The sequence below is a fragment of the Cynocephalus volans genome, chromosome 10 (genome assembly GCF_027409185.1).
Source record: "Cynocephalus volans isolate mCynVol1 chromosome 10, mCynVol1.pri, whole genome shotgun sequence".
In the NCBI taxonomy this organism is placed as follows: Eukaryota; Metazoa; Chordata; class Mammalia; order Dermoptera; family Cynocephalidae; genus Cynocephalus; species Cynocephalus volans.
Window position 1 is genome coordinate 25,616,881 of NC_084469.1, and position 20,081 is coordinate 25,636,961.

The following is a 20,081-nucleotide window of genomic DNA, read 5'->3' on the forward strand; positions in this document are numbered from 1 at the left end:
ACTCACTGCCCCGGTGCTGCCTCCATTTTCCCAGGTGCGGGCAGCTCCGCCCTGCTCGGCCATCACTGAGCCCATTTGCTTGGCCTGGCGCGGGGCTTTCCGGACCCTGCGGGCCGACCTCCTCTCCCACTCCCTCCACGGTTCTCTGGCAGGGCTGGGGGTGTGGGGCGTCCCGACCAGTTTTGGGAGGGCTAGGAAGTACGGGCGGGCCGACTGTCACTCCACCACACCCTGGACTCCGGCCCCGGTAAACTTCCTGTTACTGGGAGGCAGATACCATCTCTGTGACCACCAGTTTGGAAAAAAGCCTAACGAATTTCTGGTTGGGAATAGTGTGGTAGGAGAGTTCCCAGGTCCGCTTGAACCTGCCGGAAAGCAGGCTGCAGGCGGGCACTAGACTCGGTTTATACCGGGGGGATACAAAGGTGAACAAGACCCGAGAAAGATCTACACAGTGCTACAAAGGCACCCAGAGAGACCGGTCGTCTGTGCCTAGCAGAAACCTGGTAGACTTCCTGGGCGAGGCGGTGCTGAGCAGGGTCTTGAAGGCCCAGCTGATAGACAAGGGGTGCAGAAGACACGCCCCAACCCAGCACAGTGTGCACAGAGGGGGGAGACGTGCGGCCAGGGAGGCGGAGACTCGACAGAAACCATACACCCGGTGGGGTCGCCACTGCACGATCTAACAGCCTGGGCCAGAGCACACGGAACGGGGAGAAGTCCTGTACAGAAAGTGAAAGCTCAACAGAGATCACACACCCTGTGGTACGTGATCCACCAGCCCAGCAGAGTACAAGCTGACCAGAAAGGTGGATCCCCGGAGAAGCCCAAGACCCGAGGCAACCACACACACAAGACACTAGAGGCCAACTGAGCAGTCACGGCGGGAGCCATACCAAATTGGCAACCACAGCAACATCCTAGTTAGTCATTAGTCTTAAACCGGTGGACTGTGAAACCCCCTGCCACAATGAATAAACACCAAAAAAAAGACACCAGAAATACAAAAAATCAAGAAAGTACACCACCAAAAGTTAATAAATCTCATACTCTAGATCCTATAGAACAAGAAGCCCTTGAAATAACTGACAAGGAATTTCGAGTGATAATTCTAAGGAAACTGAATGAGATACAAGAAAACTCAGCTAGACATCATGATGAAATGAGGAAAAGTATACAGGATCTGAAAGAGGAAATATACAAGGAAATCAATGTCCTGAAAAAAAATGTAGCAGAACTTGCTGAACTGAAGAAGTTATTCAGCGAAATAAAAAACACAACGGAGAGTTTAACCAGCAGGCTTGTCGAAGTTGAAGAGAGAACCTCTGAACTTGAAGATGGGCTGTTTGAAATAACACAAGCAGACAAAAAGAAAGAAAAAAGAATCAAGGACATGGAAGAAAATCTGAGAGAGATATCAGACAACCTCAAGCGCTCAAATATCCGAGTCATGGGTATTCCAGAAGGGGAGGAAAATGGAGATTCCATTGAAAACATATTCAACAAAATAGTGGCAGAAAACTTCCCAGGTATAGGAAAAATCACAGATCTTCAGATCCAGGAAGCTCAACGATCTCCAAACGTATTCAACCCAAAAAGGCCTTCTCCAAAACATGTCATAGTCAAATTGGCAAAACTCAGAGACAAAGAGAGAATCTTAAAAGCTGCAAGAGAGAAGAGTCAAATCACCTATAAGGGAGCCCCAATCAGGTTAACATCAGACTTTTCATCACAAACCCTAAAAGCTAGAAAGGAATGGGATGATATTTTCAAAATACTAAAAGACAAAGATTGCCAGCCAAGAATACTCTACCCTGCAAGGCTATCCTTCCGAAATGAGGGGCAAATAGTATATTTCTCAGACAAACAAAAACTGCGGGAGTTCACTACCACAAGACCACCCTTACAAGAAATCCTCAAGGGAGTACTGGGTTTGGTTCCTGAAAAATAACTACCACTGCCATAAAAACCTAAGAAAAATCTAAACCCGCTAGTACAATAAAAATGGCATTCATGAAGAGAAAACAAGCTAACAAAAACACTATCTACAACCTAAGGAACCAACAAACAAAGAAACCAAACAGTAAATCAGAAAGCAAGGAACAAAAGACACCTAAGACAACCAAACAACCAATAAAATGCTAAGAATAAATCAACACCTTTCAATAACAACTCTTAATGTTAAAGGCTTAAATTCCCCAATTAAAAGACACAGACTGGCTGACTGGATCAAAAAGCAGGACCCAACTATATGCTGCCTACAAGAGACCCACCTCACCCATAAAGATTCACACAGACTAAGAGTGAAAGGATGGAAAAAGATTTACCATGCAAACAGAAAAGAAAAACGAGCTGGAGTGGCTATTCTTATATCTGACAAAATAGACTTTAAACTAAAAACCATAAAAAGAGACAATGAGGGACACTACTTAATGATAAAAGGACTGATCCATCAAGAAGACATAACAATCATAAATATGTACGCACCCAATGTTGGAGCAGCCAGATTTATAAAACAAACTCTATTAGACCTAAAGAAGGAAATAGACACTAATACCATAATAGCAGGGGACCTGAACACTCCACTGTCAATATTAGACAGATCATCTAGGCAAAGAATCAGTAGAGAAACACAAGATCTAAACAAGACTCTAGACCAATTGGAATTGGCAGATATCTACAGAACATTCCACCCAACAACCTCAGAATATTGATTCTTCTCATCAGCACATGGATCATTCTCCAAGATAGATCACATATTAGGTCACAAATCAAGTCTCAATAAATTCAAAAAAATTGGAATTATCCCATGTATCTTCTCAGACCACAATGGATTAAAACTACAAATTAATAACAAACAAAACTCTGGAAACTATACAAACACATGGAAATTAAACAGCATTCTACTTAATGACATATGGGTCCAAGAAGAAATCAAGCAGGAAATCAAAAAGTTTATTGAAACTAATGAAAACAATGATACATCATACCAAAACCTGTGGGATACTGCAAAAGCAGTATTGAGGGGAAAATTTATTGCATTAAATGCTCACTTCAGAAGAATGGAAAGATGGCAAGTGAACAACCTAACACTTCACCTTAAAGAACTAGAAAAACAAGAACAATCCAATCCTAAAGTTAGCAGACGGAAAGAAATCATTAAGATCAGAGCAGAACTGAATGAAATTGAAAACCAAAAAACAATTCAAAAGATCAACGAATCAAAAAGTTGGTTTTTTGAAAAGATAAATAAAATTGACAAACCATTAGCATGGCTAACAAAAAAAAGAAGAGAGAAGACTCAAATAACAAAAATTAGAAATGAAAAAGGCGATATTACAACTGATTCATCTGAAATACAAGGAATCATTCGAGACTACTATAAACAACTATACGCCAACAAATTTGAAAATCTGGAGGAAATGGATAAATTTCTGGACACACACAAGCTCCCAAAACTGAACCGTGAAGACGTAGAAAATTTGAACAGACCAATAACAATAAAGGAGATTGAAGCTGTTATCAGAAGGCTCCCAACAAAGAAAAGCCCAGGACCAGATGGATTCACAGCAGAATTTTACCAAACATTCAAAGAGGAATTGACACCGATTCTTTACAAACTATTCCAAAAGATTGAAACGGACGCAAATCTCCCAAACTCATTCTATGAAGCAAACATCATCCTGATACCAAAACCAGGTAAAGATATAACCAAAAAAGAAAACTACAGGCCGATATCCTTGATGAATATAGATGCAAAAATCCTCACTAAAATACTAGCAAACAGAATACAGCAACACATACGAAAAATTATTCATCACGATCAAGTGGGATTCATCCCAGGGATGCAAGGTTGGTTCAACATACGCAAATCAATAAATGTGATACACCATATTAATAAACTCAAACACAAGGACCATATGATCATCTCTATAGATGCTGAAAAAGCATTTGATAAAGTTCAGCACTCATTCATGACAAAGACCCTCTATAAGTTAGGTATAGAGGGAAAGTATCTCAACATAATTAAAGCCATATATGCCAAACCCACTGCCAATATCATCCTGAATGGGGAAAAGCTGAAAGCTTTTCCTTTAAGAACAGGCACTAGACAAGGATGCCCACTCTCACCACTCCTATTCAACATAGTGTTGGAAGTACTAGCCAGAGCAATCAGAGAAGAGAAGGAAATAAAGGGCATCCAGATTGGAAAAGATGAAGTCAAACTGTCCCTGTTTGCAGATGACATGATCCTATATATCGAACAGCCTAAAACCTCTACAAAAAAACTGTTGGAATTGATAAATGATTTCAGCACAGTAGCAGGATACAAAATCAACACACAAAAATCAGTAGCATTTCTTTTCTCCAATAGTGAACATGCAGAAGGAGAAATCAAGAAAGCCTGCCCATTTACAATAGCCACCAAAAAAATAAAATACTTAGGAATTGAGTTAACCAAGGAGGTGAAAAATCTCTATAATGAGAACTACAAACCACTGCTGAGAGAAATTAGAGAGGATACAAGAAGATGGAAAGATATTCCATGCTCTTGGATTGGAAGAATCAACATAGTGAAAATGTCCATACTACCCAAAGTGATATACAAATTCAATGCAATCCCCATCAAAATTCCAAAGACATTTTTCTCAGAAATGGAAAAAACTATTCAGACATTTATATGGAACAATAAAAGACCACGAATAGCCAAAGCAATGCTCAGCAAAAAAAATAAAGCTGGAGGCATAACACTACCTGACTTTAAGCTATACTACAAAGCTATAATAACCAAAACAGTATGGTACTGGCATAAAAACAGACACACTGACCAATGGAATAGAATAGAGAATCCAGAAATCAACCCTCACACTTACTGCCATCTGATCTTTGACAAAGGCACCAAGCCTATTCACTGGGGAAGGGACTGCCTCTTCAGCAAGTGGTGCTGGGATAACTGGATATCGATATGCAGGAGAATGAAACTAGATCCATACCTCTCACCGTATACTAAAATCAACTCAAAATGGATTAAGGATTTAAATATACACCCTGAGACAATAAAACTTCTTAAAGAAAACATAGGGGAAACACTTCAGGAAATAGGACTGGGCACAGACTTCATGAATACGACCCCAAAAGCACGGGCAACCAAAGGAAAAATAAACAAATGGGATTATATCAAACTAAAAAGCTTCTGCACAGCAAAAGAAACAATTAAAAGAGTTAAAAGACAACCCACAGAGTGGGAGAAAATATTTGCAAAATATTCATCTGACAAAGGATTAATATCCAGAATATATAAGGAACTCAAACAACTTTACAAGAAGAAAACAAGCAACCCAATTAAAAAATGGGCAAAAGAGCTAAGTAGGCATTTCTCTAAAGAAGATATCCAAATGGCCAACAGACATATGAAAAAATGCTCAACATCACTCAGCATCCGGGAAATGCAAATCAAAACCACATTGAGATACCATCTAACCCCAGTTAGGATGGCTAAAATCCAAAAGACTCTGAACGATAAATGCTGGCGAGGCTGCGGAGAAAAAGGAACTCTCATACATTGTTGGTGGGACTGCAAAATGGTGCAGCCTCTATGGAAAATGGTATGGAGGTTCCTTAAACAATTGCAAATAGATCTACCATACGACCCAGCCATCCCACTGTTGGGAATATACCCAGAGGAATGGAAATCATCAAGTCGAAGGTATACCTGTTCCCCAATGTTCATCGCAGCACTCTTTACAATAGCCAAGAGTTGGAACCAGCCCAAATGCCCATCATCAGATGAGTGGATACGGAAAATGTGGTACATCTACACAATGGAATACTACTCAGCTATAAAAACGAATGAAATACTGCCATTTGCAACAACATGGATGGACCTCGAGAGAATTATATTAAGTGAAACAAGTCAGGCACAGAAAGAGAAATACCACATGTTCTCACTTATTGGTGGGAGCTAAAAATTAATATATAAATTCACACACACACATACACACATACACACACAAACCGGGGGGGGGGGAAGAAGATATAACAACCACAATTATTCGAAGTTGATACAACAAGCAAACAGAAAGGACATTGTTGGGGGGGAGGGGGGGAGGGAGAAGGGAGGGAGGTTTTGGTGATGTTGAGCATTAATCAGCTACAATGTATATCGACAAAATAAAATTAAAAAAAAAAAAAATAGACATAAGTCAGTCATAATATGTAAATCTTATTTGGCTGCTGATTTAGACTAACAAACATTTTTTTAAAATAAGAAAATTGAGAATTTGAATACTGGATATTTGATAATATTTTTAAAACACTAAGTTTTTAGATTTGTAATTATAGTTTTTAAAGCTTTTTCTGTTAGAGATACTTCCTAAAATAAGTCTGCTATATGCTTCAAAATTATATAGGGACAGTGGAGGGTATAGATGAAACAAGAGTGGCCGTGTGTAGATAAGTAAAGCCCGGTACTGATTACATGGGTATTTTTTTATATTATACTTCCCCCTTTTATATGTTTCAACTTCTCCATAATAAAAATTTTTTTTCTTAAAAAAATTAGCTACAGATCGTAAAATTTGAACTTGTACCACAGTTTATTTTCTGGTAAATAGTTTCTTCCATATCCTTTGAGGTTGGTATTTCCCATTAGCAAGATAGGTTCGTATTCTTAGGTGTGACACTATAAACGATACTTAAAAGAGTAGCTAAACAGCTGGTAGGGGAAGTAGGCCTATTGTCATGTTTTGATGGCAGAAGTTACATTGGTAGGATGCTACTTTTATAAAGGACTTGAAGTCTTAAAGTCTGTTTTCACCACTTAGTGACTTTTCTTGTACTTGGAATAAAATCCAGGATGCCTAGCGTGATGTAAAGAGATTTTGTGTATTTTGTTTCCTGTCTTCCTCTTCTACTTTACACTGGTCTATTTTCCTCCTACCCACTATGTTTAACAAGCACTCTTTCTAGAAGCTGCCTCAGTGTCTTTACTTTGCCCACCTAACTGGTTGATTAACTCCTATCCCACCTTCAAATCTTAGGGTAGTGTTAACTTTAGAACAGCTTTTTCTCCTCACTCTTGTTTACATTTCTCTTCATAATAATAGATGTTGTAATTATGTATTTGTGTAACTATTTGTTTATTTGTTTAATGCATGCCTCCCCCTAGCCCTGAGAGCAGGGATGATATCTGTTTTGCTTGTCAGTATAACCTGAGAGCTTACCACAGTACCTGCCAGGTAGAATGCATAGAGTAAATATTTATTGAACAGAAGAATAAAGGAATGAATGGTAGATATGACTCCTCGTGCTCTTAGAGCAACACTGATTGTTGAAAATATGACATTTCTTTCCAACATTTTCTTGCCTCTCTCATTTTGGTCTAGGTAGAATTTTCTTTTAGAGAGTAAGCTTACAAACTCATCTTAATGTTTAAGACTATGTTTCCTAACTGATAAGTTTAGTTAATTTCAGTGGACAATTGTAACTAAGGCTTAAATCATTAAAGAGTTAACAGTATTTACTTGCATTTATGTCAAATTCTGTTTCCTTTTTAGTCTCTAAATTTGACTTTTTTTTTTTCCTTTTCTCAGGTACTCTCTGCCCTTGACATACTCCAACCTCCACACATTGACTATTTTGAAGAAATGTATCCTAACCAGGGGATGTGAAAGAAGGGAATAATTTTTTTTTAAATTAATTTGTTCTTCTAGTACCTTTTGGGGTTCTGGCCTTGAAGTCTATTAAATCTTATCATTGCAGAAGTGGTTGACTACCTAGAACCAGGTAATTTTGAAATCCCAAGTGTCTGGCAGACATTAGTAGTATTGACATATCCTATGTTATAATGCCACAGTACAGGACATCTGAACAGTTATATAATCTACACACAGCCTTATGAGATAGTTTATTACCATCCCTATTTTGCAGATGAAACCAGTAAGGGCAGCTGTGTTGTAGCAGAACCCAGTAAAGTGTTCTTGACACTATACTGCAATTGCCTGTCAGTTAACAGGATAAGACCACCCTTTCTTACAACACTTGGGGTAAGATGAAAATTAAAGAGCTAATGTAAGTTATATGTTTTGTGTTCCTTGGAAGAATGGTGGTGATAGTGGTGATGGCAGTGGTAGTAACCATTACTTACACAGTTTTTATCAGATGCCAGGCACAATTTTAGGTTCTTTACACATATGAGTTTATTTAAGCCGTATAACAACCCTCTAGGGAAGGTACTGTGATTATTCCCCTTTTATAGAAAGGAAACCGAGGCACAAAAGGTAAGATTACAGAGCTAGAAAGTGTTGGAATTGAGGTTCAAATCCAGGCAGTATTAACTATATAGTCTTGCTTTCAACTCCTACTTGTATGATTCTCTCGGGATAGAGGCTTTAACATTCTTCTATTACTACTGTTAAGGTTTAAAAATAGTATGTTAGGTATTGTGAATAATAATGAACTGTAAAATAATGCCTGGTAGTAGCTCCTCCTGGGACTGTTCATGAGAAAAATTGAAAGATAGGTTAGCCCATCTGACATTCTTAGGCAAAGTGTCACCAGTTTCCGTTCTGCATTTAACTTGGTAAAGCTTTAAATGAAAGGGAATCCTAAATCATTGAATTTGGTGAGCTTATGATAGTGCAGTTTATTTAGACTCTAAGCTTTTCAAAACTCATTCTTATACAGGTGGTAGATAATCACATACTAGACAATTATCTTTGATAATTTTCTTAGAAGCTGGGTACAATCAAGAGCTTCCCAAAGAGAAAGAGAACAACCTTGCTGGCTAGGGAGTTGGGAAACCTCATAAGGTAATAGAATTGTCACTGATTGACACTGCTAAACCAAAAGTTCTGACCTGTTAAACCAAAGCTTTTGAATGCTATAATTCTTGGTGATATTTTAATCTACAAATGCTTAATGGAATTAATCCTTTTTTGCAGTAGGGTTAACTCAGTGGACTTACAGTGCTCCAACTCTGTACATTCCAAAGAAAGGACTGTCTCTTGACCAGCTCCTGGCTGATAAGTGTCTTTGTATAGCTGAGACCTTGGGCTGGGCTAGATGGTTCTGACATACCCTTTTTAAAAAGTACTAAATTAACCAAAGGACAGAAGAATTGAGAAAGTTCTTTTCTCCCCAACTATTAGATCAGTAGTAGCAACTGAGGAGAAAGCATTAATGATTCCATTTCATGGAATTCCTGAAGATTGTGTTCTCGTTGAAGAAAAGGAGGGAGCTAGTGGGAGTGGGGCAGCACTTGTTTCATTCAGCAAAAGTACCTTTCTCTACCTGGCCAGGAGCTACCATCTTTATCCTTTTAGTTGGTGGGAAGGAAATCCATGTACTAGAAGGCAGTTCTCTTAGTGTATAGTACTATTTCTGTCTCTGTGGAAATGAAGTTGCTGAAACCAAGCCTTGAAATTAAAAGAAATTCCCTTTATTAAATATGAATTTCACTGTATTATAGTTTGTGTTGGGTGTTCTCCAAGATGACCCTCAGGTTTGAGGATTCACTAGAAGGACTCACAGGACTCAGAAAAGCTGTTATTTTCATGGTTACAGTTTATTACAGCAAAAAGATACAATTTAAAATCAACAAAGGAAAATGACTCAGTAGGGCCTGGCATGACGTTCCAGTTGTCCTTTTCCAGCGGAGTTGCACAGACAGCCCTAATTCTCCCAGCAATGATGTATGACAACATGGGCAAGTGTTGCCAACCAGGGAAGCTCACCTGAGCCTTGGTGTTCAGGGTTTTTTTGGTAAGTCAGTCACATAGTCATGGAACACCCATGTGACTGACTGACAGCTACTTAGTCTTCAGCTCTCTTTTCCCTGTTTTCCCCCCAGAGGTCAAACTAATATAGCATAGCCTAAGGACCCAGGCAAACAAAAACAGGTATTCACTTAAAAATCATATTATTAGTATAAACTGCCTGTCATGGCCAAAGCCCCTGGTATACTAACACACTGTTATCAGGTGGATATTCAGTGGCTCAAAGGTTATTTCCCAGGAACCAGTCAGAGGCCAGTCCTGAACACTTTTGGAATATGCAGGATTTGGGCAGCTCAGGTCTGCTGAGTTAATCCTTCACTGCACATAGCCCATCTGTGGGGAAAAAATGTTTTCATATAAAATAATTGGTGAATATGGGTATATTAAATAAATGCCAGATATACTTAGATTCTCTTCACTGAACACTTAGCCAATTCATTATATCCATTTTCTGTCTTATATTTCAAGCACAAATTGTTAATGTCAAGCATTCATTTTGTGTATATGTGGGTTTGTCATTCCCTCAGAAACTCTATGTGTGCTTCTATAAAGTAGGAGTTCTCTATCACTTACTATTATTGACCATAATTTAATTGAGCTGGGAGAGCCTTGATTCATCATTATTTCAAATACTTACAAAACAGAGGAAAAGTTAGCATAGTCACGGTTTAAAACCGTGAGTGGCAGAGTGGTTTAGTAGCTGTTGGTAGCAGATTTCAGCCTATTTTCATCAGTTATCAGAGTGTTTCTATGAAATTCCCCTCCCCAAAATTGTTCATGAATGTTCCAGCAAAGAGCCTTTGTAATAAAATATTCATGGAACCCTCTGGTACACCATTGGCATAAATGTTTTGCTTATTATTTCATATCAGCGTATCACTTAATTTTTTAGCTTTAGGTTAAAAAATTGACCCATTACTCTCATAGTAATTAGCTGACTACACTTGGAAGAATCTTTCAAACCTAAACCTCAATATTCTTATGTTTTCTTTCTTACAGTTTTTAGGTATATATAAAATAATACACAGAAAAAAGGTAAGTGTTTTCTAGTAGTGGTGTCACTTGGAAAAAACTGAATCCTCTTAACATAAGAAGGAATTAGAGCTGCCACGGGATTATGAAGACTTTAGGAAGGAATGATTTAGCTTGGATTGGAGTACAGGATACTAAAAACTTGTGTTATAGAACACTGTTAAATGAAAATGTAAGAATGCCTTAGTTACATATATGCTTTGCCTTTTCAGATTTGCCTTTTAATATCCTAAATGGGAGGTATTGTGTGTCCTTTGTTTTTAACACAAATAAATTTGTTTGGCCAAAGCAAAAAAAATATTTTTTTCTCAGTTTTCTCATTCCTCAGTTTCTCCCTCTGAAAAATAAGAAAACTTATTACTTAAGATATAAAAATATTAAAGATTAATAGGGTCTCAAGCTACCATATGTATTTAATATAATGTATATTTGTCTTTGTCAGCAGCTCCCTCTAGTATCTCAAAAACATGGTACACACATTACACATGGTTTTAGACAATGGTTGTTTTTTTATTTGAAGAATTGTTGTGTCTTTGCAGATTTTAGATTGGGTAATATTTTGAGCTTTAAATAAGTGATCTTGGAATTGTGCTTTTAAGAAACTGTTTTTTGAGGTCTGTTGAGGCTCTATCGTTTTAGGCAAGTTCTGAGTATATTGCTATGAACCTAATGGATGTTTTTAATATTTAGCTGAAGGGGTCAGTATATAAAGTCAGAAAAAAGCTTATATTAAGTTGTGAGGGAAAAGAAATAATCTTTAGTAATCCATCACCATATATATAGTACCACATCATTATACTTTTTTCTAAGTTTAGAAAAATTGGGATGTTATTTGCATATTCAAGTTTTAATAGACATTTTAAGCAGAAGATGTCTTAAAACCTAATTGAATAGTTAATATAATTTTTAAAAATCTGAATTCTATGAGCATTTTGATGTAATCAAATATGTAATAAGAGTTAATCATATGTATTTCCCAAAAAAGACTGAAACTGTAAAATTATATCAGTGCCCATCAAAGATGTTGCTTGGACACAAAAAGTTATTTGTGAAATAGCAAGTTTGTATAAACGCCCTATATTCAAACTTTGAACAAAACCTCTGTATATAATATATATATATAGTGTCTAAATATTTAGAGTCTTTAGTATCAAATGTATTTTGCTTTTGGTTTGTTAATTTACATAGTTAGCTTGGGTTGGTGGCAATGCTACTCCCAGGAAAATTTCTATGTTTAGTTTTAATAGCACTCATAGACAGGACACCAATCGGTTATATGCATGCTGACAGCAATGTAAGATAAAATGTTTAAAGCAACTTAAGCAAATTTAGAATATTTATTTTTTAAAATGTTTATTCAAAATCAAGTGGTGCTGTATCTTCAAATTAACTTCCATGCTTTGGTCAGTAGAATTTGTATTGTAAAACAGTCAAATCTAAATTACTTTTTGGTGAAAAAAGTGGATTTTAGTTTCATTAATTTCCAATGCATGCCTTTTCTTTTGACAGAAAATATAATTCCAAGTATCCTACCAAATTTGTGACAACTTTTCACAGATAAACAATATCAAGATAATTAATGACTTGAGTAATAAATATTTAATTATGGAGTACATCATAACCATAATAGTTTGAAACTCTTTCCTGTCAAGCTTTCAGCTTTTGCTTTTGCCCTCTGGTCTTAACTGCAATTCAAAAAAAAAATCTTTCATTTATTCTTTGCATAGATGTATTAAGAACTCAACCTGTCTGGCTGTCCAGTTCACATTTTTAGCAAGTCAGAATCAAACTTGTTTCTTTTGTCACAGGAACACTAAGAGTTTATTTCATAGTTCATACATTATCTATAGAATTTTTTCCTTCAATAACCAGTGTTAAGTCAGCATACAATAATGGTTGTTTGTAATGTTTTTGTATTATCATGTAATAAAAAGAATAGTTTCATATTTAAACCATAAAAAAAATAATGTAACTTGGGTTTTGAAACCGTGCATCCTTAAATAAGCCCTTCAAGCAACGAAAAAAAAAAAAGACAATGTCTAGATTATAACTATTTACAAATCTGCCTACAGAGTACAACACATGTAGTACAAGTCAGGTATGGAAGGAGCAATAAATTCTACCATGATCTCTTATCTTCTAGCTTTTGGTTTTCATAGTTGTTAATCTAATATATCAGCCTAGGAAGTATTTCTTGAACAATTTTAAAGACTTTGTATTTTTTCTGAGCTGACATTTTAACTTTTAAAGGATTACATTTTTCATTTTGTATTTTGAGTTTCTGTTTGGAAATCTATATGAAAACAATTTGGCACTTAATTACTCTGAGCCTGCTGAAATTTAACCCAAGAGAAACCAGTTCTAATTGATTGGGAAATGGTATTATTTATTATGCTTCAGTCAGGATTCTGGACTGTACACAATGCATATAAACAGGCTCCTTCCCATATATAGCACTGGATGCCTATTGTATTGGAAATAAAAATTTGGTTTACTTTGGGGACACCTATTTTTAACTTGAAATATAATTTTAGCATTTTATGGAGAAGAATATGGGTGGTATAAGTCTTCGTGCTAGAAGCAATTATACCCTAAACCAAGTGGAAATGAGAAATCTAATTGGGTGACAATGTGTCCCGGTTTGTCGGGACAGCTCTGGATTTTACCCGATGTCCTGGTATGATTATTAGTAAGTTTCTCCTTTCACTCTCAGAAGTGTCCCTGTTTGGATGATAGGTTTGGCTTGTGCAGGCTATGTTTAAACAGGAATCTTTTGTCAAAAAGACAGTGAGGAAACCTACAATTCCATATCAGCTAGTTAGATTCTCTGGTACTATACAACAGCTTTTAACCCTCAGGAACCTTAGGAGTCAGTGAAGAGGTAAGAACAAACAAAATGAAATACATACATGCGTATGTAAGTGTACTCTTTCTGCAACAAGAGTGCCAGCAAGGACTGGAAATCTACATCCTGGGAGCTTTGAAGAGTCCCACAGTGTAAGAATTTCCTATTTGTTTATTCCATAAACATAAACATAAACTGTGTTCTCAGAAACAGGAATTTTTGTCTCTTGCTCACTTTTGTATTATCAGCACTTATAACAGTTCCTGACATAGAGTAGGTGCAAAGTAAATATCTGTTAAATGAACGAATAAGATGGTCTCTGCCCTCCAGGTTTATAATCTAGTGTAGGATACAATTGCATAAATAATGACTTACAGTAGAGGTTGGAAAATATGAAGACAGAAAAGAACCAAGATTTCCTGAAAGCGCTGGGGTTCTGATTTTCACTTTTTACCGTTTTAGTTTCCAAGCTGGATTACTTGAAAAGCATTTGATTTAAAACAAAAACAAAACATTCACTTATCCGCTACCAGCAATTCTGGCTCATTACCTAGGACAGAAGTGCAAAGAAAGGCAAAACCAAGGGGAAACTGGCAGAACAATCCAGGAACACCTAAATTCTTGACTTTCCCACCACTTCGTCAGTATCTAGTCAGCTTGTTTATTCAGCCAAACATTTAGGACCACTATGTATGTATATGACATTGTACTAATCTCTGTGCTGAACACAAGATGAATTGTTCACTTATTTAATTTTTTAAAAATTGAATGTCAGGCACTGTCCTGATTAAGCAAATTACTCATATCTCCATTTTACAGATGAAGAAACTATAGCTTAGAGAGGTTAATCATTTGTCCAAGATCACTTAAAAATGATAGAGTTGTGATTTGAACCTATGTTGTCTAGTCCATTGGGTCAGAAGTGCCCTTAACCCACTGTGCTCTGCTGCTTCTTAATGCTTTCCCTTAAGGAGAATATAGTCTATGGGGGAAGAGGTAAAATGTAAAGAAATAACTATCATATATGGTAAAATGTACCTACCATAAGAATATGGACAGGTGGTGTGAGACTTTAAAAGAAGGGGAGGTTACTTTAGGCAGAAAAAATGTTAAGGAGACTGTGTGGAGGAAAAAACATTTCATATGAGCATTGAAGGATGAGAGAGACTTGGACAAGTAGCATTGAAGAGGATGGATATTCCAGATGGAAGCACTAAGTATCAGGAGCATCTTTAGAAAATGGTAAATCATCCAGTTGGCTAGAATTTAGCATGCACAAATAATGAGAAATTAAAGCTAGTTGGGGCCAAGTCATGGAGGGTCTGAAATGTTGAACTTAGAAATTGGCCTGTATTCAATAGGCATTGGAGGTTCAATGAAAGATTTTTGTGAGGAGAAATTAACAGAAGCGTACTTTAGGGCTGGCTGATTAGCTCAGTTGGTTAGAGCACAGTGTTCTAACACCAAGGTCAAGGATTCAGATCCCTGCACCAGCTGGCTGCCACAGAAAAATAAAAGTGTACTTTAAAAACTTAACAAGGAGTTTCTATTTGGGATAATGAAAAAGTTCTGGAAATGGATAGTGGTGTTGGTTGCACAACATTTTGAATGTATTTAATACTGCTGAATTGTACACTTAAAATGATTGAAATGGTAAATTTTATGTTGTGTATTTTACCACAATTAAGACAGGAACACCATAAAAAAGACCTGACTCTTGGGGCTGAGAGGCAGTGACTGTTGTGCACAGACTATTGTGAAAGGAGAACAGAATGGTGCTTGGCAGCATCCCAGGCAGTTTTTCATGACACTCGTTGGTTTTATGCCCTAACTTTTCAACCTTTACCCTTAGCAAAAATAGATGTACTAGCAGATATTATAAAATATAACAGCCATCGCCATTACCCTTAAGGAGCTCATGGTTCAACAGGGATGATAGTTTTCAAATAATTATAATACCAGAATGATCAGTTTTACAATAGAGATATTAACCAGATTTTCTTACGGGTAAACTGCCCTGCCCTCCTCTCTCTCCCCCTCCTAAAAAAGAGCTCGGAAGACTTTTCTGCAACTTGTAATTTTTTTGACTAAAACATTTTTAGTAGTACTTCCTGTGTCAATCCGTACAAGAGCCGTTACATATTAATAGGATTAGTATATCTTCAGTATTTCCAGTCTTGTTTTTCCACAAAATTGATTCCTATTTATGGGCTCATGTAACCCTTTTTGCACAGCTGTTCTAATTAAATAGCAATGTGAAGCAGTGCTAGTAGATGGCACATCTAAGTGCATGATGGAATATTTGTTCTGTAAATGGGAGAAAGTGGGTGCTGTGAACAAATGAATAAGGCCCCATGTTGGAACATGTACCTACACAGAGGACGCAGATCCTTCTAAATGAACCACCATTTTCTTTAATCTCTTCTCAACTGCCATACAAAGTACTCAGGAACAGATTTCTCTATTACACCTCTTCTAGATTTTCCCTTCTTGTAGATTTTTGCTCTCTGTATATTTTGAATCTTCTCCGCCCTTTAGAACTGTTCCTTTTAATAACTTTTTCTTTTAAAATCTCCAACCAGAAATGAGCTACACTGGTGATGGACAGCACTGGGTGGGTAAGGAAGCATCTGTACATTGGTATGTTGAGAGACTTGCCCTCCCTTCAGAATGCTGTTGTGGTTGTTTATACCATGGATAGCCCTTGCTCTCAAGTTTTGATGACATCATTCATGCAGTTTTACAGTGGATCAGAGTGGAGTAAAGGCTCTGAAATTCTATTGGACGGAAGGATATTTGGAACCAAATTGGACATAGAAGTATGTTTTTCAGACCTGTTAGGGAAGTGTTGGTAGGTCTGATTTGAGGGCTCATTATCTTTTGAAGAAAGTGTTAATGTTCATTGTATTGGTAGTAAGAAGCATGATGGAGTTTATGTGACTGATATGTGCATCCTTTACCCTGTGAATGGATTAAGAGGTAATTGAAGAATTTGCCCTTTCTCTATGAATGAAAAAAATCAGAGAAGTAAAATGTTTCTAATCTAGGTAAATTCTCTTTCAAATATCTTTTTTTTATATTCGGAAAAAGTGACTATTCCAGTTATTTTGGATTCTATTTCTTGGCTCCTAATCTCTGGGTTTGTGTGTATGTGCATTTGCTTTGGAGGGTTATGGTGGTGGAAGATTAGTAATCACTAGGCTGTACCATCTACATTTGACAGACATGGAGCTTGCCTTTGCCTTCACCTTCTCCAGGGCACTTCATGAAGAAGAGAGCTGAGGTTTGAAATAACATCATTTTTTCTAGATGTTCTTGTTTTATTACATATATGCTTATCGCATTAGTGACAAGGACTCATCTAACAGAACCTTCTGAGCTATAATGGAGTATGTAGAATGACAGCTTTTCAGCTTTTTTCTTTTTTACTTGTGGTAGAATTAATTTTTAAAGTCAGTTTTAAATTACAATTGAGGTGACAGTCTATACAACAAATTAGTTACTTTAAAAAGAAAAGGAATTTGCCTTTGCCTGGGAAAAAGATTGTTATATTCAAACGTTTTAACAACTTGACCTTTTATTCCATTGATTTCTATAGAGAAGTACAGGCATGCTTCAGAAAAGGTCAGTGATTCTAATTGAAACACACACCGATTTCTTTCTAGTTGCAAAGGCGCCCATGCTTTTTCTTGCAAAGATGATGAGATTTAGAGCCAACCATTTGTTACAAGAGAATGCAGTTCTCTCTGTGGCACATTGCTGTTTTTCTTTCATGTGGAAAACATTGTTTGAAGTCAACAATATCCATAAACCAGATTGTCATCATTCATACTGTTTATTGCCCTCACTTTTATTTCAGATCAGGCAGTTTCAAATCTGAAATCTAGGTTGAAATTTCCTTCCCCTGTGGACCTGATTTTGAAAGAAAAAAATGTGAGGAAAGAGATTTTATTAAGTCTCACATATTTATGGTTGTGAGATTTTCTTCCTTGAATCTAGTATGGCATAATTTCAGAATTAATGCTTAAAGTGGGTTTAAGCATGTTTTAACTTACATTCTTGTACTTGTCTTATAAGAGAATTCATAGCTTGAGGGGCCAGACTTGGATATCTGGGTACTACAGTTTTTTAAACCAAGAATTTTCTGTGTCCTTTGGAGAAGTCACCTGACTCTCCTATTTATTCCAACATGTATCACATAAAGATGAAGACTCTTTAAAAAAAAAAAAAAAAAGATTGTAGTTTTTATAAAGTACAAATTGTAGTTTTTTATAAAAGATTGTAGTATTAATAAAACGTTAATATTTTATTAACTGCTGACCAGTATGGGGCTTACTTGCTAAACATTTAATAGTGTAAAATTTCTTTTTTATAATCTGGCTTAATTTTGGTTTCTGTCCAATATGAAATGAAAAAAGAATGACCAAATTTCCATTATTGGAAATCAGTCAACTGAGTGTTTAGGGATTAAAATTGGGCTTTCAAAACTTTCTGTCCATATTCATTCCATAGGAAATAATTTGATACAGTACGTTCTCCATTTTCTTTTTGCAACCCAGCTAAACCAGTTAAATACCCTTATTTTGTTATCCAAAGGCTTTTTAACATAGCATTAACAGTTTTTATAATATAATATTAAGTTTTTCATACAGTATCAGTAGCACATGGAACATTAAATGTGTTCTCAGACTTCAGTTCAGTTGAGCAGGCAAGCCAGCCTCCTGTAGTTCTGAACTCTAGATGATGAAAGTTTTTGAACCTGATAGTTTTCTACATAAGACAGTATCACAACTTTTCACACATATGCACAATGTGATCTGTCCAGAATGGTTAGTTCTCTATTATTAAAATGCTTATTTAGCAGTCCTTTATTATGACATATGAGGGTACTTCAAAAAGTTCTTGAAAAAATAGAATTAAAAGGTGATAAAGATCTTTCCACGAACTTTTTGAAGTACCCTCATATTTGCACAAAACCTTATGAATGGTAAGCATTTCTTTATAATAGTTTGTAAATTCCCCCATTTCTTATTGACTCTCTAAATGCTGTGTAATGAATCAGTTTTGTTCTTTCTCTTTTGTCAGAGAAGTGGGGGAAAATCTAAGTCATTGGCTGGGTTGGCAGGCCTGAATATGGGAATGTGCAAAATTGACCTTCATCCATATTCCTAGAATATTCTATTAAGAAACTGACCAGCTGAATGTCTTTCTTTTTTCTATAAAACCTTTGTGGCTTCTGCAATACACGTTCATGGTACTGGAGCCTAATTCACAGCAGTCTCTAAAATTAGTCACCTTCTTTATTCTTTCTGCCAGCCACATTCTTTGTAATCCCTCAGTTCTGCTGCCTGACAGCAGCAATCTTGAGTTTGGTGACATACTATCACATTATGAAACAGGAACAAGATCTTCCTCATCCTGTGTTCATTTCAAACTCCTTATGATTGGTTCAAGGCCTACCTAGCCAGGATTCTGCTAGCTTGAGGTAATAGAAGGAAAAATCTATTGTACTGACAAAGACCATTGAGTTTGAAACCAGAATGCCTAGATTTGAATCCCATCTTTGTCTCTTACTACTCTTGTGATCTTGGACAAGTTTCTTAACCTCGTTGTGTATCACTTTCCTGATTAATAATGTTAGAGTAATAAGGTATCTGCCTTTTAGAGTTATTTTAAGGATTAAAATGAGATGGATGGATGGGAATGGATAGATAGACAGATTTACTTAGAACAATGCCTGGCACTTAGTAAGTGCTATAAAAGTAGTAACGGAAGGCATTAGTACTTACTACTTCTATAGAGGAAGTAAAACTTAGTAAAGCTTTAAGAAAGTAGGAACTCCTGTGAACTTTCTGATGCAAAGTATGCCACGCCCACTACCAACAGATAGCACAAACAAATGAACTTTCATTAAGGCTTATCAGTAACAAACCTAACCTGTTTATATTCGTAAAGGGGAATTTTTTTCAAAATAAGATGTTAACCGTTAATAAGTAATTGGTTGTTAACCTCAGTACCTCATATTCTCTTACCTTGTCTCCTCTTCTTCCCAGAAGGTACAATATATAACTGGCTAGCACCCCTAAGTCTTCCATTCAGATTGTATACACATTTTGCCTTTCTTGTTGCCTTTTCTATTGGCTTTACCAAACGTTTCTTATTAATTAGAAATATGAGGGGTCTTCAGAAAGTTCTTGGGAAGATTCATATTATCTTTTAATTGTATTTTTCCACGAACTTTTTGAAGTACCCTCATATATGATATAATTTTCTCTTTCAGCCTGAGATCCCAAGAACCACCCTCCTTCCTGTGTCCTGTAGTAGTAGTCATATTTCCTTTTTTAGTTCTCCTAGACACCCTTCGTGTCTGCATAACGATTACCTGGGCTTTAGAGTATAGCAAATCCTGAGGCTGTTTTTAAGAACTG

General features: G+C 36.5%; 1 protein-coding gene across 4 annotated transcripts in view; it reads left to right on the top strand.

The window, feature by feature from the left end:
- NLK (nemo like kinase) overlaps positions 1–20,081 on the top strand; it is a 156,285-nt gene that overhangs the window by 87,100 nt on the left and 49,104 nt on the right. For all 4 annotated transcript variants that reach the window (XR_010024606.1, XR_010024607.1, XM_063110630.1 and 1 more), the window contains exon 3: positions 7,593–7,648. Coding sequence is in view for 2 of the 4 variants with exons in the window: in XM_063110630.1 (XP_062966700.1) it covers positions 7,593–7,648 (56 nt within the window). In the remaining 2 variants the exon portion in view is untranslated. The remainder of the gene's footprint in view (positions 1–7,592; positions 7,649–20,081) is intronic.